Source organism: Sus scrofa, chromosome 2 (genome assembly GCF_000003025.6).
Source record: "Sus scrofa isolate TJ Tabasco breed Duroc chromosome 2, Sscrofa11.1, whole genome shotgun sequence".
In the NCBI taxonomy this organism is placed as follows: domain Eukaryota; kingdom Metazoa; phylum Chordata; class Mammalia; order Artiodactyla; family Suidae; genus Sus; species Sus scrofa.
Genome location: NC_010444.4, coordinates 74,496,770 through 74,518,821, shown reverse-complemented (window position 1 = coordinate 74,518,821; position 22,052 = coordinate 74,496,770). Strand labels below are relative to the sequence as shown.

Here is a 22,052-nt window from a genome sequence, read left to right as displayed (position 1 = left end):
CGTGTGTGGCCCTAAAAAGCAAAAAAAATAAAAGAATTCATGGACATGTTTTCAAATCATTACAACTGCCATTTCCCAGAGGGTTAATTTAACAAGGTCACACAGCCAGGAAGCAGCAAGGCAGGAGTCATACCCAGTCCTGCCTGGCTCCAAAGCCGTCTCTGAGACCTGGGTCTGCCAACCTCCTCTCTCGGCCCCTCAGTTTCCTCATCTGTAAAATGGGGGTTGCTGCGAAGATTCAATGAGATTATGTTTGGAAGCATCTTAGCCTGGGTCCTGGCACATAGCAATTGCTCAGATCCTTTTCAATCTTACTGTTATTTTTACTTAGGGATGGAGCCAGGCTGGAAGTCCAGGCCATCTGGCTTTATCCCTGAGCAGCCACGTGGCCTCAGGCGATCACTTTCCCTCCCTGAGCCTCTGTGTTCCGAGCTGTGACATGGGTGCAGCTCTGGGGTTTGAGGCATCGGGGTAGGGGGTCGTACCCTGGCCCTTGGCGACCCCCAAGGCCAGGCCGGCCTCATGGAGGAGTGAGGTCCTAGCACACTCAGCCCCCCGTTATGGTCCCTGCCAGGTACTGGAGAACAGAACCAAGGACTCCAAGCTGGAGATGGAGGTTCTGGAGAACCTGCAGGAGCTCAAGGACCTGAACCAGCGACAGGCCCATGTGGACTTTGAGGCCATGCTGCGGCAGCACCGCCTGTCAGAGGAAGAGAGGCAGAAGCGGGAGCAGGAAGAGGACGAGAGGGAGACGGCGTGAGTCAGGGCGGGCGGGCGGGCTGGGGGGTCCCCGGTGCACCCCCCTGCCACACAGCCTTTGTGGGGCCCTTCCCTCTGGCTGGAATCCCCCCTCCAGATCCTTCATGGCTCCCATGAGTGTCACCGTCTCAGGGAGGCCTTCCCCACGCCCTCTCCCCATCTCACGTTCTCTCTCGTGGTGTCATTAACCACCCCTGGGTTTGATGGTTAATTACAGAGGAAAAAGGTTCATGGGACAAAGTCAGGGCCCAGGCGCAGACTTTGCGTCCTCTCCTGGTGGATTCCCACAGGACAGGATTAATTAGCCCAGAATGAGACATGATAGCACTGGTGGGGTGGGTTCCCCAGGGAGGCGCATGAGACCCAGCCCCCAGCCCAGGTTCTCCTTGGGGCCAGTCGTGAAGGCGCCTCTGCCTGGCAAGGCCGAGACTCCAGACTCCAGGAGGAGAGCAGGTGCCTGTGGAGACCCATGTTTGCACAGACAGTGTAGGGTCAGGGAGCGCCCCCATCAGTGAGGGTGGTGGGAACCCCCGGAGTCCAGTTCCAGATGCCCTCCAGAGCCAGCCTGGTGAGTGGCCTTCCCAGGATGTGGCCTCAGACCTGCATCTGTGTTCAAGCTTGTCCATGACACCTCCCACTCTCTGGAACCTTCTTGCTGATTCCTCTCTTTCTGAATTTATCATCTGTCCTCCCTTGTTGAAAGGCCGATCAGGGACTTGGTTGACTTTTGCATCGGGGCCTGAAACAGGGTCAGGTGCATAGTAGGTGCTCAGTCAGCATTACTGGGTTGGCAGGTCAGTAATACTGTGAATAGTGAGAGGAGTCTGCATTTATCGAGCTCCCTCTGGGTACCAGGCACTGTTTTGAGTATGGCCCCATTGTGGTGATTGAGAGCACTAAGATTTGGGAGCTCCAGGTAAGGCCGTGACCCAGGTGCCCCAGCCAGAGTTTGAATCCAGACAGGCTGGTTCCAGCCTCCAGGCACTAAACCACCCCACTGGGCTCAGTTGCCGAAGATCTTTTCCTAAGAAGTATTTGTGTACACTCATCCCCACTCAGCGCAGTCAGGAGCGGGTAGCCATTTGGTGCACCTCTGCAGGGGTGTCCCAGCCACTGTCCCCCGACAGAGCACATCTGCAAGTCCCACGTTCTGTCCCGCAGGGCCTTAGTGGAAGAATCTAGGAAACGAAGACTCCTGGAAGACTCTGATTCAGAGGAGGATGCTGCTCCCACCCAGCCCTGGCCTGCCCTCCCGCCCAACCCCACCGCCATCCTGGACGAGGTGAGTGGGGCTGCCTGCATCTCCATGTGCTCTCAGGTGAAGCAGGGAAAGAGTAAGCCAGGGGTTGGCTTAACTTCGTCTTGAAAGGCCAGATAGTCGGTGTAGTAAGTGCTCAACTCTGCTGTCGTGGTAGCACAAACCGGCCATAGATCATGTGTAGCTAAGTGGGCTTGGCTGTGTGCCAGTTAAACTTGATTTACAAAGACATGTGGCAGGCTTACAAGACTAGTTTTCCACCCCTGCTTCAGCGAAGAAACAAGGAGAGAGACTCCCCAAGATTAGAGCCATCAGGCAGACGTTTATTTCTCAGTCCCATAATAGTCCTGGGCTGGACTTCCAGGCGGCCCTGCTCCATCCAGTCATTCAGGAATCTAGGCTCCTCCCTTCTCTTTGTTCTGCCCTGTCCCAGAACATGGACTCCAGCTCTGTGGTCTTGTAGCCAAGTCGAGCTACAAGGGAGGCTGAGAGCTGCCCAAGTGTCCTCATTGTCGTGCTGTCCTGAGGATGAAGCCCTCACTGCAGTGTCTGCATCCTGGCCAATGGAAAGGGGTAGGGCGGAGGAGGACATGGAGGGGTCACTCTACCTTTTTGGTTGAGCACAACCTTTTGCTCACATCCCATTGGTCAGAATTGAACCAACTGACCATCCCTCTGCAAAAGGGGCTGGGAAACATAGTCTTTCACAGAGGCAGCCATGTTCCAGCTGAAAATTCTTTAACTGTCAGAAGAGAGTGGGTTTGGGGGTCATGTACTCTCATCCATTAATCTTTTTACGTGGAACCAAGATGTTAGAGCAGGAAGGGGCTGTCAGGAAAGTAAGGGGGAAAGAGAGTGAGAGAAACAAGCGGACAGGAGAGATTTTTGTTGAGGGGTCACCACGACCCCTCCTAGGGAAAGGGCTGTGGGGTCTTGGAGCAGAAGTAAATAGAGGCGGAGAGTCTGGAGCATTGAGGCTTCAAGTAGGTTTATTGATGGCCAGGAGCACTGAGAAAAGGTTCAGCCTCTCTCTTGTTAAGAGGGTAGTTAGTTTTGTAGGGGCTCGTCTCAGGGTTCCTCTTTTTTTTTTTTTTAATTTCAAGTAGAGCAAAAGATTGAAGTTACTTTTTTTTTTTTTTTTTTTTTTTTTGCTTTTTAAGGCCACGCCCTCGGTATATGGAGATTCCCAGGCTAGAGGTCAAATCGGAGCTACAGCTGCCAGCCTACACCACAGCTCACGGCAACGCCAGATCCTTAACCCACTGAGCGAGGGCAGGGATCAAACCCACAACCTCATGTTTACTAGGAGCATTCATTTCTGCTGCTCCACAATGGTAACTCATGAAGGTGCTTTCAAAGCAATCTGACCTTCAATGATTTTCCCCCTAGTCTTTCATATTATCATGCTGTAGCAAAAATATTTTTCTTATGGCCTTACCCATGACATATGGAAGTTCTCAAGCCAGGAATTGAACCAGCGGCTCCACAGTGACTTGAGCCACTGTAGTCAGATTCGTAACCCACTAGGCCACAGTGGAAACTGCTCATAGCTAATCTGACAGTGGACTTTTCATTTTATTTCGCTTTACACAAAGTTCACCATAAATTTTTGGAGTTCCCTGGTGACCTAGCAGTCAAGGATCTGGCGTTATCACTGTAACGGCTTAGGTCGCTGCTGTGGCCTTGGAACTTCCAAATGTCATAGGCACAACCAAAAAAAAAAAAGTTTCACCTTGAGTTTTATGGAAGCGTCTCCCTTTCCACCCCTCTATTCCCTTTTTCTATTCCCTTGTTTTAGTTTAATGATGAATACAACTGGCCTAAACAGGCCTGGGACAGATACGTATGACTCTCAGCACCCAGCCTGCTACGGGAACTCATGAGTGTTCGATAAAAGGTGAAGGACAGGAGTTCTTGTTGTGGCTCAGCAGGTTAAGAACCCAACGACTATCCATGAGGATGAGGGGATGAGGGTTTGATCCCTGGCCTCTCTCAGTGGGCTAAGGATCCAGCATTGCCGTGAGCTGTGGTGTAGCTTGCCGAAGTGGCTCGGATCCCACATTGCTATGGCTAGGATGTGGGCCAGCAGCTTTAACTCCGATTCAACCCCTCCCTAGCCTGGGAACGTCCACATGCCACAGGTGCAGTCCTAAAAAGACAGAACAAACAAACAAAAGATGATGGTGAGCTGATCATCTGCTTGCTCATCCACCCTCCCCCTTCCCCAGATGGTGAGCTCTGTGAATGCAGCTTCCTGCCAGCATGCTGTCCCTGCACCACGAGCTCCCAGCTCCACCAGGGCCTCCTGCATCTAGTGGTTTCCGTTATTTATTTATTTATTTTTTGTCTTTTTAGGGCTGAACCTGCGGCATGTGGAGGTTCCCAGGCTAGGGGTCGAATAGGAGCTGTAGCTGCTGGCCTGCACCACAGCCAGAGCAACTTGGTATCCAAGCCGCATCTGCAACCTACACCACAGCTCACAGTAATGCCGGATCCTTAATCTACTGAGCAACACCAGGGATCGAACCCAAGTTCTCATGGATTCTAGTCAGATTCGTTTCTGCTGAGCCACGATGGGAACTCCAGTTCCTCTGTTTAAACATCAGACAAATAAAAGGGGTCCCTCCTGGTGTGATTGAAGAGCTGGAGGTGCAACCGAGTCCCTTTCTGCCTCCTTCTAACTAGTCCTCACAGCGGGTGCCTGCATCTTTCTTCATTCCTTCAAACACATTGATTGAGCACCTGCTTGCGCCAAGAACCTTGTGCTACACTGCAGCCCCAGGAGTGAACAAGACAGGACCCCACAGCATAGCTGGGGAGGCAGTTAATAAGGCAGTAGAGGGCACTGTGGGCACAGACATGCAGCACTCACTTGAACTGTGAGGGAAGGCTTCTCAAGGGAGCAGATGCTTGAGATGGGTATTGAAGGATGAGTAGGAGTTCACCAAGTGAATTAGAAACAAAGGGAACATTCCAGGTGGAGGGAATGGTGTAGGTAAGATGCAGAGGTGAGCAGCCATGGTGTGATTTAGGAAATGTAAGTGTGTGTGGGATAAGTGCAGGGTATGTGGGATAGAAAATGGGCAGAGGCCTCGAGTGCCAAGCTTAGGGCCATGGGGAGCCACAGAGGGATTTAGAGCAGGGGAGAGAGTTGGTCAGTACAGAAGAGGGAGTGGGAGTGGTAAAGACCTTGATTCAGCAGGAGGCTAGGAGCCTGGAGGCCAGAGAAAGGGTGGGATCTGAGCCAGACCACCCAGTCATGCCATACACCCCCCTCCCCACCTGCAGGCCCCAAAAGCCAAGAGGAAGGTGGAGAGCTGGGAGCGCAGCGTGGGCACCCTTGGCAGCAGGCCGCAGCTGTCACGCTTAGTCGTGGTGAAGAAAACAGACTTGGACCGCAGCATCCAGAGAGGCCTGGCCCCACCAAGTAGGTTCCCTGGGTCCGGGAGCTCAGTACAGTGCTATAGAAGGCCACTAGGTGGCAGCAGTGCCCCCAGTGCGGTTCCTGAGCCTCTGAAGTGCAAGGGCCAGGCCAGGTGTGCCTTCAGCTGGGTGTGAGGGGAGAAGAAGCTGGGGCTTCGTTTTTTTGTTTTTGTTTTTGTTTTTTTTTTTTGGTCTTTTCAGAGCCACACCCGTGGCATATGGAGGTTCCTAGGCTAGGGGTCTAACCGGAGCTGCAGCTGCCAGCCTACACCACAGCCACAGCAATGTCGGATCTGAGCCACATCTGCGACCTACACCACAGCTATGGCAATGCCAGATCCTCAACCCACTGAGCGAGGCCAGGGATCGAACCCGCAACTTCAAGGTTCCTAGTCAGATTTGTTTCTGCTACGCACGATGGGAACTCTTTTTTTTTTTTTTTTTTTTTTTTGTCTCCTTTTTTCTCTTAATTACAAAAGGAGCAAGTGTTTGCTTTCAAAACCCAAGTCTGGGAGAGGTGTATAAGATCAATTGTGTGATCCCGAGGCTGCCTGTACTCCCATCTTCATTGTCTGTAGGCATGCACCCCAGCCTCCCCAGCCAGTTCCTGGGCATCTGCATTTCAGTGGTTATGTCAAGGATGCTCTGTGTGTGTGGCTTCCCTGGACCCTCAGGAGGTGGAGAACTAGGGTGGGGTTGGCCCAGCGAGCTAGAAAGAGCAGGATTCCAAGGCAGGCAGCCTGGGTGCAGATCCCCACACCTCCGAGTGCTCATTCTGCCCTTCAGCTTCCTGTTCTGGAAGATGCGAATGACAGGACCAGCCTCATAGGGCCTATAGGGTTTGGGGCTGATTCCATGAGCCACTGCATGTCAAGCACCTGCCTTAGATCCTGGCACCCAGCTGGCCTTCTGTATGCCTGGGCCATTGTATCAGAACACTTATTACCCCATTTAATCAGAGGAGGAGACCGAGGCCCAAAGAGGTGAAGCCACTTGCCCAGAGCCACACAGCGAGGGTGGGTAGTGGAGCCAGGATCTGCCCTTCTTGGTCACTGTGGTACACAGTTTCACTTGGGACTTGGAACATTTCTGTTTTCTGTGCGGCACCCCGGCACGGGTGCCTGGGTTGCTTTTCGGAAGTGGAGGTGCTGGGCGTGTGGGTTTAAGCTGCGATGGAGCCACCAGGCATTTTCCACAAAGGTTGCAAACAAGGAGGAATGGCTGACCCCACTCTCCAGACCTCACCCAGCCCCAGCCCTCCCAAAACTGCCCTGAGGTGGACGCCAGGGACAAGGAGCCACTGTGGGCTAGCTCTCACCTCTCCCCCAGGCGCAGTGATGAACGGAAAGACAGCCGAGCCTTCGCCCCAGGCGCCTGGCCCCTCCTCCCTGAGCCAGCTGGGTGTGTATTCCGACAGTGAGGACAGTAGCGGCAGCAACTGAGCCCTGCCCCCAGGCCCTTCCTGGGTCAAGGCCACAGCCAGCTCCAGCCTTCCCTTGGGACCAACCAGAGTCACGACCGGACAAGCATGAGTGTCCTTCAGAGCTGGCGGGGCCTGCAAGGCATCATCCGAGGAACTCGAGGAACTCAGTTTCTCTCCTGCCCCCACCCTCCAGCCCTCCCCAGCTCACCCCTGGACAGCCCTGGAGCAGCTCCCCGCAGGCCTTCACGGTCGTCTCTAGGACAGTCCCGAGATGTCGGCTGTTTGTTGGGCACATGAGTGAGCCCATCCACCAGCGGTGGGCTGGTTGCATCCCTTCCCACCACAGAACCACCTGGAACCAATAAAATGAACTTGTAGTCTGGCCTGGGCACCGTCTCTCTGCCAGCACCTGAGGAGAGGGCTGCAGAACCACACAACCCCATGGGTCCTGGTGTCCTGACTCGGAGAAACCACGAGATAGTAAACATTCACCACTGAGTGTGTCACTTCGGGGATAATTTGTGAAACAGCGATAGAAGGCTAGTATGGTCATATGACCAGCAAGTCTGATTACAAAGCTCACGTTCTTTCAAGGTTGCCAGACTCCAACTTGCGCAATCCTCTCCAACCGCAGTATTTTCTAGTTGAAGGTCCTGTGCCCCTGTCAGACGCCTCCACAGCCTGATCATCCCTGATCTCTCCCACCCCTCCCAGGGTTCCAGACATCAGCCCTCTCTACACACACACTCACAGACTTCCATCTGCCATCTGCACATGAGGCTCCGGGTTTTTCACTGCCACAGTTTGGGGGATAAGATGCCCCCACTTTGGGGATCTGCTTTTCTATGATGATTTCTCTGGTTAGGGACAGCATGCAGAATGGACAGCATCCAGACAGGACCCGGGGGCCTGATTCCAAAGTTCTGATATGGGGACAGAAGCTGGCTCACACTGGCAGCTGGTGAGACCTGTCGCCTCCTGCATTTATTTCTCTTGCACTTAGCAGCATCGTGTGTGTGGCTTAAAATCGGCCATGGCAGGACTACCTACACCATGGAAATCGGCAGGTGCTGTGAATCGGTCCCCCACGCCGGAGCCAGTTCTGAAGCATGTACCAGCCCAGCACTGCCTGTTGTCCCCCAACTCAGCCTCCTTAGTCACTGCCCGGAACTGGGGCCATTCAGAGATTCTGGGTTAAGATAAGTCATCTAGCTTATGTAGTTGGAAAAGGAGATTGAGGGGTTGGGGTTTCTTTGGTTCATTTTGATTAATTCTTTCAGATTGTTCCCTGAACTTCCTTTGCTCTTGATCCACTGCCATTTTTGCCATGTATGTACACCACTTGTTACTATTATCTACTTAATATTATTGTTTACCTACTTTCTAAAGCACTTGTCACCAAACTATGGTCCGCGGGCCAAACCTGGACCATGGCCTGCCTTTAGAAATCAAGTTTTGTTGCCACACTAACATCCCCACTTGTGTGCGGGCCATCCATGGCTGCCCTCACTCTCTGGCTGCAGAGGTGAGTGGTTAAGACAGTGATTCTGTGACCGGCAGAGCCAAAATATTTACTCTCAGACCCCCTATCAAGATGGCTTGCTGCCTCCTGTCTAGGTCACCCAACTGCTCCCCGCAGCCTCCAGTGGGAGGTGGCCAGGACAGCCCTGACCCCAACTTCTAGGCTCATGCTGTTCTGCAGCTCTGCTGGCTGAGCCAGCTCCCCTCCCCTTCGTGTGACACAGTGGATAGAGTACACAGGGTCCATTTATACAGTGATGAGAACAGCTAACATCAGTGAAGCACAGATACCTGCCAAACCTCTGCTAAGCTTTTCATGCAAACTCATTTGTTTCAGTTTCCCAATAAAAACTGGGAAATAAGAAATCCATTTGCTCATTCCAAACAATTATTGCCCAGCTCTGTTTTAGGCACTGAGGCTACAGCAGTGAAGAAAGAGTTCCCTCTCTTAAAGATGACATTCCCATTGGAAAATGGGGGGTAAAGGACTAAACATATCTAAATATCATGTTATAAACAAATTATATTAAAAGTGGCGCGATGGAACTGGCAGCATCTCTGGAGTGCTGAGATGCAGGTTCGATCCCTGCCCTGGCACAGTGGGTTAAGGATCCAACATTGCTGCAGCTGCAGCATAGGTCACAACTCTGGCTCTGGCTCTGATCTGAGAACACCATGTGCTATGGGGCAGCCAAAAAGGAAGAAAAAAAAAAAAGAAAAAATGTGGTGCCAATGATGACGAATTAAAGCAGGGTAGGATTAAAACAAAGTAGTATAGTTCTGAGGAGATGCCTTAGGCGGTATATTTATTCCCTGTGGCTCCCTGTATTGGTTACCTAGTACTGTGTAACAAATGATCCCTAAATTCAGCAGTTTATAACAACAGGAATTTGGATGTGGTTTCACTGGGTTCTCTGCTTCAGAGTCTGTCCCAAGTGCAGTTGTGATGTTGGCCAGGGTCAGGTCTCATCTGAAGGCCCACTTGGGGCTGGATCCACTTCCAAGCTCACTTACATGGTTGTTGGAAGAATTTATGTCCTCATAGGCTCTTGGCCAGAGGCTGGCTGCCCTCAGTTCCTTACCTGTAGAGACCTCTCCAAGAGCTGGCCTCACAAGGAGACTCTCCTAGAAGTGACATCCCATCACCATTGCCATGTTCCACTGGTTAGAAACAGCCACAGTCCCTCCCATGTTCCAGGGGAGGGGCTTACTTGGGTGTGACCACCAGGATGTTGGGGTTATGGGGGCCACCTGAGGGTCCACCTGCAGAACACCCCCCCCCGCCAGCAGTGACCTTTGCAAGAGTCCATGTATTGATGAGTGTTTCCCCAGCACCTAAGACCATCCAGGCACTTAGTAGGTGCTCAGTGAGTGCGGTATGAGTGGGTTTCTCTCCATTCATAGATAAGGAAATTGAGGCCCGGGAAGCCCCATGCCTCTGCTCGCTCTCTGCCACCCTCCCCTTTCCTCCACACTCCACTGGAATGGTTTCTTTAATTCTTATTTAACCTGCAATCTTTTATGCTTTGTCCTCCCACTGGTACCCTGGAAACAGTTGGGCTCTTGGTCCCCAGTTTCCTTGCAGTGGTTCCCAGAGCCAAGTGGGCAGAGGAACAATGCAGCAACATGTTGGGGTCTGTCGCCTCCAGGGCCTCAGCCCACCAACCCCCTTGCTCTCTGCCCAGAGCCTGCCTCCCTAAGACCCCCACTTTTGCACTCCAGAGTCTGCCCTTCCCCCCTGGCTGCTGACAGTCCCTGTCCCCACAGGCGCCATGTCTGTCATCCAGTCCTTGGGAGCTGTCAGGCCTCATCCAGAATCTCCTCCATCAACTCCCCCGGGGTCTGTCTGGCTGCGGAGCACATCAGAGGGACTCGGAAGTGGTGGCCTCCTCTCCTGCTGAGCCCCTCCCGCCTGAGCCTGGTACTCACAGAGGAGACAAGGAGCTGTTCCTGCTGGCCCAGCGCTGCCGGAAGCTCCCTCCATGCCAGAGCTCTGCCACCCATGCCCCATTTTACAGATGGTGGGAGACTCTTTGGCCAAGGGCTCAGGCTGGGTGAGGGGCAGGACCTGGGTTTGAAACTGCAAGGCTCCACGGCTATACCTTTGCTCACCTTGCTCTGTAGACTAGGAGCTTCCAGGGACTGGTCTGTGTCTTCCCAGTTAGTTGAGGGCCCTGGAAGGCAGGATCACGTCTCCTCCATTAGACCAGGAGCCCCTGAAGGCGAGCAGGTATTTCCTCCATCTGACTGGGTACTTCAAAGAGCAGGGTCGCACCTCTGCTATCAGACTGGAAGCCCTTTAAGTCAGAGCCATGGCTCCTCCATCAGACTGGGGCTTCTGAGAGCAAGACCATGTCTCTGTCAGACTATGAGCGAAGAAAGGCAGGACTGTGTCCAGGAGCTTCTGAAGGCAGGGCCACGTCTCCATCAGATTGGGAATTTTTAGACCCCGCCGCGGGTCGTACCCACCTGGTCCCCTACTGTCCTGATGCCTTGGCTCCCATCCCTCTTGCAGACACAGGGATCTTCAAAACAAGAGAAGACAGGAGTTCCTGTCGTGACTCAGTGGTTAACGAATCCAACTAGGAACCATGAGGTTGCGGATTCGATCCCTGGCCTCTCAGTGGGTTAAGGATCTGGCGTTGCCATGAGCTATGGTGTAGGTTGCAGACGCGTTGCTGTGGCTCTGGCGTAGGCAGGCAGCTACAGCTCTGATTCCACCCCTAGCCTGGGAACCTCCGTATGCCGAGGGAAGTGACCCTAGAAAAGGCAAAAAGACCAAAAAAAAAAAAAAAAAAAAAAGAGAGAAGACAGGCACAGTTCCCAGCCAGGGACCTCCTCTGGCTACTTCCTGAGGTCCCATCCACTCTAAGCATATATTGTGCACCTATTGTGTGCCATACAAGAAAATACTATTATTCAGCCCTAAAAAGTGACGAAACACTCACTGACACGCTACAATTTGGATGAACATTGAAAACGTGATGCTCAGTGAGAGAAGCCAGGCAGAAAAGGTCACATAGTATGTAATTCCATTGATATGAAAGGTCCAGAACAGGCACATCCACAGAGACAGGGAATGGGCTCTTGGTTGCCAGGGGCTGGAGATTTGGCAAGAACGGGAAGTGACTGTTCTTTGGGTACGGGGTTTCTTTGTGGGGGGATGAAGGTGTTCTGGAATTAGTGATGGTTGCATAATCTTACGAACATACTAAAACCCACTGAAATGTGCATTTTAATTGGGTAAGTTATGGAGTGTGTGACTTATATCTTAAAAAAAAAAAAAATTTTAGAAGCACCAAAAACAGTGCCAGGCAGTGGGCTCTTGACCGAGAGTAGCTATTGTTCTCCCATTTCACAGGTGAGAAGGCAAACCAGGTCATTTACCCAAGGTCAGGTGGGCTGAGTTCCCATAGTGGCTGAGCAGTTAGCAAACCCGACTGGCATCCATGAGGACGCCGGTTTGATCCCTGGCCTCGCTTAGTGGGTTAAGGATCTGGCATTGTCGTGCGCTGTGGTGTAGGTCGTAGATGTGGCTTGGATCCTGTGTTGCTGTGGCTGTGGTGTAGGCTGGCAGCTCTATCTCCTATTTGACCCCTGGCCTGGGAACCTCCATATGCCGTAGGTGTGGCCCTAAAAAGAGAAAAAAAAAACAAAAAATAAACCTGTCTCTCAGACCATGAGTTCTGGGGGAAGGCAGGTCCCCTCAGCCCAGACCCCCCCAGACCACGCACCTCCTTCCCCTTATCCATGCAATACTGGCAACCTGGCTTCACTCCCTTGCTCCCTCTCCCCTGATGGGAAATCCAAAGCCCAAGGGGTTAGGTGACTCTTCAAGGTCACAGCACCACGGAGTCTCTGGACCCCCAGCTCACTCCCCTCCTCGTCCACCACCTCCTGTCCCTCCCACTCCCTGCTCCTGGAGTAGAGTGGGGGCAGCCCCAGGAGAAGCCAGCTCAAAAGCACAGGAAAGTCAAACGCCCATTTGATTCTGCCTCCGGGGCCTCTAATTGCTATTCCTGACACACACTGTAATTAGAAGGCCCCTTTCAAATATTTATACCTTAGACGTCGCGTATTTATCTGACAGGGAGAGGACTTGGATTTGATGAGATCTGTCAACAGCTCATCCTCGAGCAGGGAATTGCCTTGCAGCTGACAGAAAACAGGACAATTACCCACTGTGCTCCCTGGCAGTCCCCAGGGATGCTGCTGCCTGTCGCTGATTGCAGAGGGCGGGGTGGGGTGGGGGGCTGTGTGAAGGCTCTTCTGGAGGGAGGATCGAGTTCAACAGGTTCGTGTTGGGCAGCTCATCCAAAGCAGAAGAGGGGTGGGGAGGTGGGGGCACGTACGAATGAGGAGCCTTGTTTTGTCAGCTCCGGGCCTCAGTTTCTCTATCTGGAAAATGGGGCTAACAGTGGAGGGGAGATGGAGAACCTCCAACTCCGTGAAGAGACCTGGTGGGTGTCAAACGCCACTCCAAGTCAGGCCATATCATGGCATCCAGTCAGAAATGAGCTGCGGGGTGTCCCTCCCCCTCTGTGCCTCCATTTCCCCAAGGGGAAAAAACAAGTCACTCCCTCCTGGCGATCCTTCCTCGAGCTTTCTGGGGTTTTCCTGTTAGAAGCCCATTTTTCAAATCAGGAAAGCAAAGCGCTTTCATGGCCCCCAGCCCCACTATTCCTGGGGTGGAGTCAGCTCTGACTTGCACTCCAAGCCACAGGCACCTACCCACCTCAGGGGGCCTGGAGAAGGGAATCTGGGGTCCAGTCCTTCCTGACCACCCATCTTACTCCTCTATTAGGGGGAACTGAGCAAGCCACCTTATGGAAAAAGAGAAAATGTGTTTGCTCTGGAACTGGCCAAGGTTCCCTTTGCTTCTCTCACTGCCCCCAACCCCTTAATGTTCTTGCCCCCAGACAGCTGCAGCTGCCAACAGGCAGCCAGGCCAGGCGAGACCCCTTTCATTTCTGTCCCCCCCACCCCCCACCCCCAGAAACCACAAAAGGACAGATGCTGAAGACCCACGCTAGGCACAGATATCATCTCCCTTCCCCTGGCCAGCTGCCCCAGTCCCCTTCCCCCATTGCGCAATTAGTCCCCTGGGGAGAGGGGACGAGAAGAGCCCTCTTGGGGGAGGGGAAGTCAGAACCCCTGTCCCTTCCGTTGCCTACCCCCTCCCTCCCGCTGCGTCAGTATCCATTTTAGCCAGTGACCTCTGGGACAATTTCCACACCCCCAATCTGGTCAGTTTCGCCACCAGATCCTGGTTCAATTTCAACCCTCAATGGTGGTCCCTCTCACCCCCTCTGCTGGTCAGTTTCACCCCTTCCCTCGGTCAAGTCCAGCCCCCCATTTCCCGGCCAATTTCCACCTCCCCTCCCTCTCTCACTCCCCACCTCAGCACCTCTCGCTCTCAGGAGCAAGGTCAGCCCCGGTAGGTTCCCACCTCCTGCTCTCCTCGCTCGGTCCTGCCAGCCTCGGTCCTCCGAGCCTCGGTCCTCCGGGTCACTGTCCAGCAGCCGCGGCCTCGGCCCCCCGCGACTCCCGCCCCGCATCCCCCCTCCCTCCGCGGGCAGTGGCTCCCCTCCCTCCCCAGAACAGCTGAAGGTCTCTGTCACCTCCGAGGGGCGCGCCAGGGGAGGAGAGGGGGCGGGGGAAGCCGCGGAGGGGGAGGCGGGGAAGCCTTGACGTTGCTTGCTGCCCGGGACCCGGCCCGGGGCTGGTAGGGGCTGGGGCGTCAGTCTGAGCGCCCCCTCCCCAAAGTCCCCCTCCCAGCCGTGCGCCGGCTGCGGCTAAAGTCTCTCCGAAAGCGTGAAGGGGGATTGGAGGAGATTTTATTTCCCTTTGTGCCCGCGCCTGGGGCCGGATTGAGGCGGCCGGGCAGGGGGCTCCGGGATTGGGGCTCCCCCGAAGCGGCGAGGAGCGCAACAAAGGATGCTCCACACCAGGGTCGCCGTCCCTGCAACCCAACTTTGCGCGCGGCGCCCGCGCCCCCGGGGAGCCCGCCCGCTGCGCTGAGAACCCAGGCGTCCGGGCTGAGCCAGGGCTGGGGGCGTCGGCTCTGCAGGCGGCGCTTTCCCCGGCCCCCGGCTCCCAAGAGGGGATCCCGGATCTTCCCGGAGGCAGCGGGCTACCTAGCCTCGCACGGAGACCGCGCTGCCGGGGGAAACTCCGCGCGCTTCCGCGGATGCCCCTAGCTCTGGCCGGACGACCCTGTGCTGGGCGTTCAGGGCCCTGCCAGGTGCCCTCTTCCCCCGCCGTCCTCCCAGAGCCGGGCTAAGGTGCGCTTTTGCTCTTCCTCCCTCCTCCGTCTCCTTCTCCTTTTTTTCCCCTTTTCACCCTCCTCTGAGCTCAGCCAAGGGGCATACCTGATCTTTCTCCTCCTTCTTCCTCTCCTTCCCCTCCTTCCTCCTACTCCTCCCTGGGGACTCTGCGGAGGTAGGGGGTCCAGAAGGGAGCATGTGGGTCCCCCTCTGACAGTGGCCAGGTTTGGGGTGACACGAGCTCAAATGGCCAAGTGGCTCCGAGACTACCTGAGCTTTGGCGGTCGGAGGCCCCCTCCACAGCCGCCCACCCCCGACTACACGGAGAGCGACATCCTGCGGGCCTACCGGGAGCAGAAGGATCTGGACTTTGAGGACCCCTATGAGGACGCGGACAGCCGCCTGGAGCCTGATTCCGCGGGGCCTGGGGACTCCAAGGGCCCTGGAGACGCCAAGTATGACTCTCCAAAGCACCGGCTCATCAAGGTGGAGGCAGTGGATATGGCCAGAGCCAAGGTCTTGCTGGGCAGTGCCTGCGAAGAGGTTCGTGGCTAAGTCTGGGTGGCCCCAGGAGATGGGATGAGGAGGGCCAGGGGCAGGACTTTGAGGAGCTTGTTTTATGCATGACCCCTGGGGCAAGCCAGGGCACCAGCCAGACACATCCCAATCCTTGGCCTGCTTGGCAGAGTGATCTCTGTCCGTTTTCAATGCACAGCACTGGTTGCCCTCCCGCCTCTCAGACTGGCCCTGCCTTGTGCCCCCCTTCCAAAATCCCACCTGCCACATCTCTCCACCTCCATCTTCCCTTTCTCTTAGCCGTGGGAGGGATCTTCCTAAGAGAGACCTGAGTTAGTCAGTTCCCCACCAGGCACTTGAACCCCCTCACCGCTGCTTTCACCCTTCCTCTGTTCTTCCTCCGTTTCATAGAAGTGGAAACAGGCTCACAGAAGAGAAGCAGCTGGCCCAAGGTCACATGGCTCTGGTTTGTCAGAACTTGAACCCAGACCCACATCCAGTGCCCATGCTTTTTTTCTTTTTTCTTTTCCCTAGAGGATCAGGGCGTCCACCCCAAACCCTCCGTGGAGACAGAGAAGGCTTTGTGGAGGGTTACAGGAGGCTGTGCTGGGTAGTAGTTAAGGCTTTGTGGAGGGTTACAGGAGGCTGTGCTGGGTGGTAGCACAGAGAAAAGTAGGAGGAGGCAGGGACTCGGGGAAGCAAACAACCTAGGACCAAACCCTACCTCTTACTTAGCTGTGTGACCCTAAGTGAGTCACTTACCCTCTCTGTGCCTTGGTCTCCTCATGTGTAAATTGGAGATAATGTACTTACTGAACTGAGTGTTGGTATTACAAGTAAATATATGTGAAGCCTTTAGAACGGTACTGGCACCTGATAAACATTACAGTTATGGAAGGAAGGAGACCAGGGTCTGTGTCAGGGAGAATTAGATTAACAGGGAGGAAGAGAGCAAGGAAAAGCAGGCATCTGTCTGCAGACAGACGTGGGTGGAAGAGAAGACCGCTTGCTTGGAGGGGATGTGTCAGGTGGCCCAGAGACAGCAGGCAAGAGGTGTACTATCACCCAGTAGGGGTATCCAGAACTAGGCTTGGTCCCCACGAGCCCTTGACCCCCTCCCCTTCCTTTCTCTCTCCAGTCGGAAGTCGATGCCGAATACTCGGACCCCTTTGATGCTCAACCTCACCCGCCACCCCCGGATAATGGCTACATGGAGCCCTATGATGCCCAGCGAATTGTGAGTGGTGAGTAGGCAGGGCTTAGGGGAAGATGATCGGGTCCCAGGTGGGGTTAGGAGCTGACCAGTGTCCTTGCCCTCCCAGAATTGCCATGCAGAGGGGTGCAGCTGTATGACACTCCCTATGAGGAGCAGGACCAAGAGCCAGGAGATGAGACTCCTTCAGGTCGGAAACCTCGACAGAGTCGGCTGCCCCAGGAGGATGAACGGCCAGCAGATGAGTATGACCAGCCCTGGGAATGGAAGAAAGACCACATCTCCAAGGCATTTGCAGGTGCTTCTTTGACTCTGACCTCTGAATGCCTGCCTCCCTCTATTTCCTGCTCTGGTCACGTCCCCTCTTTCAATTTGCAGAGTAAATCCTCATCACCTGTCACTTTGGTAGTTTGTTAATTCTCACTAAAGTGTGAATGATTGATAGTCATAAATTCCTCTTCCCAGGAGAACCTGTATCTTGCTTGGAAACTGAAAACTCCCCCCCCCTTTTTTGCTTTTTTAGGGCCACATCTGCAGCATATGGAGGTTCCCAGGCTAGGGGTCGAATTGGAGCTACAGCTGCCAGCCTACACCACAGCCACAGCAATGCCAGATCCGAGCCGCATCTGTGACCTACATCACAGTTCAGGGCAATGCCAGATCCCCGACTTGCTGAGTGAGGCCAGGGATCCCCTGCATCCTAATGGATACTAACTGGATTCATTTCCACTGGGCCACAAGGGGAACTCCTGAAAACCCTTTTAGATTGCAACAGAACCTACTCATTCTGCTCAGTATAGTGCAGGAATAGGCTTTAGTGTCAGATTAGACCTGGGTTTGTAGCACTTACTTTATCTCCCTAAGTCTCAGTTCCCTTACCTGTAAAATAGGGGTCATTCTAGTACCTGTCAAATAGGGTGCTTGTAAAGTGAGCACTAAAGTGCTCAACTACACAGGAGCTTTTGAGGAAGAGGGTAGCATTTCTAGGAGTCAATTCCTAACTGAGTTGGGTAAGATTGGACAAGTCTCTGAACCTCAGTTTCCTCTTCGGTAAGAGGTCAGCTTTAAGGGAGTTCCCATCATGGCTCAGTGATAGTGAACCCGACCAAGTAACCATGAGGATGTGGGTTTGATCCCTGGCCTCACTCAGTGGGTTAAGGATCCAGCATTGCCATGACCTGTGGTATATAGGTCGCAGCTGGGGCTCGGATCCTGCCGTTGATGTGGCTGTGGTGTAGGCCAGCAGCTGCAGCTCTGATTCAACCCCTAGCCTAGCAACTTCCATATGGCGCAGGTGTGGCCTAAAAAGACAATAATAATACTACTAATAATAATGCCAGCTTTAAGAAACAAAATAACTTGGATCAGGAAGAGTCGTACGAACATATATCTGCCCCAGAAGTTATATAACTGTGACGGAAATTGGGACTTACTGCCTCAGTCTACCTGTCTGTATATTGGGAGTGGTTTTCTAGCTCTATGACTTGGCCAAAGTCAGGCAGAACTTTCAACCCAGTGGACTAGCCATGCCCTACTGCCTATCACTCAGGGACCTGCAGGTCTTTCCATGTCACCAGCTTTCTGAATTACTGCACCCCTTTCTTCTCAAGGCTAATTGGTTCCTCATATACCAGTCTTGCCCCAGCCTTAAATACAACCCCTCCTCTCCTGGATTCTGATAGGTTGTCCCAAGCTGGCACCGCCTTCCTACTCAAAATCCATTGGCTTATCGCCACCCCCACCTCTTCAGGTAGGCGGGCCTTACTCCTTTTCTCTCTTAAATCTTCTCCAGTGCAGTTTGACAGTCCTGAATGGGAAAGAACTTCAGGGTCAGCCAAGGAGCTCCGGAGACCCCCGCATAGAAGCCCCCAGCCCGCAGAGCGTGTGGACCCGGCCCTGCCCCTGGAAAAACAGCCGTGAGTGGGGAAGTTGAAGATGGAAGAGCCCGGTTGAATCCCTCCCTGCCCCCATACCAGCCACAGATTCTTCAGACCGGGCGGGGGGTGGGGAGGGGCTGGAGGAAATTTAATTCATTCATTTCATTAATTTTTTTCAATTAACCTTCACTGGGTGCCAGCCTGCTGTGGGCCATTCACCCAGCTCTGTGCAAAGCAGAATCAGACGGCATCTCCATTCCCTCCTTCATTAGATTCAGAGTTCAAATCCCTTCTCTGTATCTTTTGGCTGCGTGACTTTGGGCAAGTCAGTTAACCCCTCTGAACCTCGGACGTAATACCCCAAAGATAGTGCCTGCCTCAAATAAAATTAAAGGGTATTTCCTTCCTTCCCTTGGGTAGGGTTTTGTAAACCCCTTAGAGCCTAAGAGCAAAGAGGCAAATATTATTCTCACCTCCAGGAGATCTTATGATAAAAGTGGGATTGGCAGGATTTGGGAGTCCCAACTTTAGGCTGGAGCAAGGCTAACAAGCTGGGCCTGGGGATTCTCTGTGTCCCTTCAGCCTAGGAGCTCCTTGGGGAGTTCATTGAGCACCCAGAGCCCAGCCCTGTGAGTACCAGGGTGTGTTTATCACAGTCATTCCCAAACTTCTTAGGTGGGTGGCACAGAACTGCCTAATTAATACTGAAGCACGGGGTATTTTCTTTCAGTACAAACAACTGTCTTTGATACCTTTCTTGTACTGCTAACCTCTCTGAGCACATTAAAATTTTAAGTAAAGAATGGTACATGTGGGTGGGGATGCAGGATGTGGCAAATCTCATGAAAGTGATATATGCATGTGATTCAAGTTGGGGGATTAGGGAGGGGTTGAGGACCCTTGGGGACCCAGCAGAGGGAAGCTATAAAGGTCAAGGTCAGGAGTCTGTGGTGAATTGGAAGGAGCAGCTCCAGGTTGACCTGGGCTCAGCTGTCTTCCAGGGAGAAACTCCTCTGCCTGAAAACCAGGCTCCTTTTGAGAAATCCAAGCGAATTTTCTTGCTTGTTTGTCACAAGTCCTTGAACGAACTGTGCCTACATCCAAGTCCCAGGATGTGTTGGAAAGGGGATGGCTCTTCAAGAGACATCTGTCCCCACCCCCACTTCCAGGTGGTTTCATGGCCCGCTGAGCCGGGCAGATGCCGAGAATCTCCTGTCGCTCTGCAAGGAAGGCAGCTACCTTGTGCGGCTCAGCGAGACCAGCCCCCAAGACTGCTCCTTGTCCCTCAGGTGAGACCCCAGCCCCTGGAGGAACAGAGGGGCACAGTACTGCATACTTTCAACTGTCACGCTTTTGGCTGAACTCAGCGGGAGCAGAGGGGTGTGGCTCCAGCAGCCAGTGGGCGGTACTTCCAGGACTGTGGGCTGGGCTTCTAGGCCAGAGGGCGGGGCTTTCAGGGAGGACACCGACTTTGTTCCGACTGAGAATGAGTACCTACCTATCACTAGAGATAAGCAAGAAAATGGAGAGGCAGCCATCCAGTAGATTTAGAACTTGAGCGAGATGCGGAACTGGGCATCTGCCTTTCCTCGGACTCCCCCCAGCCCAAAGTTGAAACATACCCATCTGTGTCTATCGAGGGCCAGAATCTCAGAGTGGCCCTCTAGACATCTGAGTTTGAGACCCCAGTTCTACGTGCCTCTCTGCCTAAGAGGCTAAGTGTCTCTGATTTAGAAAACACTCCTAAGATTCTATCAGGCTTCTGAGTGTGAGATTCCTAAAATGTCAAGATTGAAAAGAGATTGGGGAGTTCCCGTCGTGGCGCAGTGGTTAATGAATCCGACTAGGAACCATGAGGTTGTGGGTTCGGTCCCTGCCCTTGCTCAGTGGGTTAACGATCCGGCGTTGCGGTGAGCTGTGGTGTAGGTTGCAGACGCGGCTCGGATCCCGCGTTGCTGTGGCTCTGGCATAGGCCGGTGGCTACAGCTCCGATTTGACCCCTAGCCTGGGAACCTCCATATGCCGCAGCAGCGGCCCAAGAAATAGCTAAAAAGACAAAAAAAAGAAAAAAAAAGAAAAGAGATTGGAAGCAGGTTCACATCCTGTCTTTGCCACTTTTCTAGTTAGGTGACCTCAGCTTAATCATTCAGCTCTCGGGACCTCAGTTTCCTTATCTGGGAAACGAGGATAATAATAGAATCAACTGCATTGTAGCAGTACTCTTGTGGCACAGCAGGTTAAAGATCTGGCATTGTCGCTGCAGCAGCTTGGGTTGCTGCTGTTGCGGGGCTTCAATCCCTGGCCCAGGAACTTCCTCATAACTCAGGGGGTGGCCTCCCCCCAAAATAGCGTCAACTTCATTGTAATACTATGATGATTAAATGGGAAAAAAGTGAAAAAATGTTGAGAAGAAGGCCCAGGAAAGAGGAAGTGCTTCATTCTTACTGATGATGATGATAAAATAATTTCCAGGTTCTATGTCATTTCACCCACCAGAGACGGAGAGAAAGGAAAGAGACCCTAGGCTGAGGAGCCCAGGATGGAGAGCATAGGGGTCAGGAGGTTTGGAGAGAAAGTGCCTGCTATGTTCCCAGAAGGGACTTCCACATGGATAGGAGCTCCAGTCTGTCCTGATAGGGGACCCTTTATTGTGGAACTAGCTACAGCTTAACACCAGTGGCCATTCACCAGAAATATTTGGGGACGCCAGCCCCTAGCTCCTGGGAGACATGAGAGGGTGACTTTAGGCTTGGAGAGTGCGGGTGGGTCTGGAGCACTGGATACCCTCCCATCCCTGTCCCCCAGGAGCAGCCAAGGCTTCCTGCATCTGAAGTTTGCACGGACCCGAGAGAATCAGTTCGTGCTGGGTCAGCACAGTGGCCCTTTCCCCAGCGTGCCAGAGCTGGTGCTCCATTATAGCTCCCGCCCACTGCCCGTGCAGGGTGCCGAGCATCTGGCCCTGCTGTACCCCGTGGTCTCACAGAGCCCCTAACAGAGAGCCTCAGCCCCTTGCCCTGAGCCTGGAGGACCCAGAATCACTGGCTGCAAATGTTGGAAATCTTTCCATTCCTGGAGGAGGCTGGATGGAAAGTCTCCCCACCCCTCCAGGCCCTGAGTCTTATTGGAGCTGCTCTGCTCCACCTCCTTCTGGGTCCTGGAGCCCAGAATTGTGTCTTGAAGTCCTCCTCTGGCCTGGAAAATAAATAAGTTATTGTGTGTTTCAAGTGTCCTTTCTGGGAGGTGGGGATCCCAGCTTCACAGAGGGAAGAGGGGAGACGGGCCCTGGGAGGTGGGGAGAGCATTCCTAGCTCCTTGTTTTGGGAATGGAGTTGGGGTCGGAGCCTGAATTGCTCACAGGAAGGGACCGAGAGCTAGAGACAGGCAGGGAGAAAGAGGTATGGAGGCAGATAAAAAGCCAGAGACATTGGAGACCAGCAGATAAAAAAAGATAGAGAAACGGAGAGGACAAGGCTCTCAGGCCAACCCCGCCCCCATCCCATTGGGGCGGGTGGCCACGGGCTGATGCTGCTGCAGAAAGGACATCTGTCCCCATGGAAACAGCAGAAGTGGGGGAGGGGAGCCAGGCCCAGCTGGTGTCACTTCAAGGTGACAGTCGGGCAGGAGACCCCGGGGGGGCAGATAAAAGTCAGGAAGCCCCAATCTGGCCCCTCACCCCCCAACTCCAAGCCTGCCCAGGAGGCAGTACTAGCTGGGGAGGGGGATGCCTCCAGCTCAGGGCACTGTTTGGAGGCTAGGGGCATCACTTGTCTGCTAATAAACACACGCCTCCAAAGAT

General features: G+C 53.7%; 2 protein-coding genes across 3 annotated transcripts in view; both read left to right on the top strand.

The window, feature by feature from the left end:
• The window catches only part of CCDC94 (coiled-coil domain containing 94), a 20,504-nt gene extending 9,512 nt beyond the window's left edge, over positions 1 to 10,992 (top strand). The window contains exons 5-8 of one of the 2 annotated variants that reach the window (XM_013994769.2): positions 575 to 756; positions 1,921 to 2,041; positions 5,306 to 5,444; positions 10,152 to 10,992. In XM_013994769.2, coding sequence (XP_013850223.1) covers positions 575 to 756; positions 1,921 to 2,041; positions 5,306 to 5,444; positions 10,152 to 10,285 — 576 coding nt within the window. In that variant the 3' untranslated portion in view covers positions 10,286 to 10,992. Of the gene's footprint in view, positions 1 to 574; positions 757 to 1,920; positions 2,042 to 5,305; positions 5,445 to 6,769; positions 8,751 to 10,151 lie in introns of those variants that run through there. The other variant, XM_003123059.6, reaches the window with a different exon arrangement.
• On the top strand, positions 11,967 to 22,051 carry SHD (Src homology 2 domain containing transforming protein D). Its single transcript, XM_003123062.5, has 6 exons — positions 11,967 to 15,193; positions 16,305 to 16,410; positions 16,489 to 16,677; positions 18,172 to 18,295; positions 19,426 to 19,545; positions 21,062 to 22,051. Exons 1-6 carry the CDS (start codon positions 14,897 to 14,899, stop codon positions 21,246 to 21,248), a joined length of 1,023 nt encoding a protein of 340 aa, XP_003123110.1. The 5' UTR covers positions 11,967 to 14,896; the 3' UTR covers positions 21,249 to 22,051.

Bases quoted from the DNA above. Each gene is read 5' to 3' on its own strand.
- SHD (XM_003123062.5), top strand. From the start codon at position 14,897: ATGGCCAAGTGGCTCCGAGACTACCTGAGCTTTGGCGGTCGGAGGCCC. The intron at 16,678-18,171 runs GTGCTTCTTTGA...AATCTTCTCCAG, and splicing joins CATCTCCAAGGCATTTGCAG to TGCAGTTTGACAGTCCTGAA. The intron at 18,296-19,425 runs GTGAGTGGGGAA...CCCCACTTCCAG, and splicing joins CTGCCCCTGGAAAAACAGCC to GTGGTTTCATGGCCCGCTGA.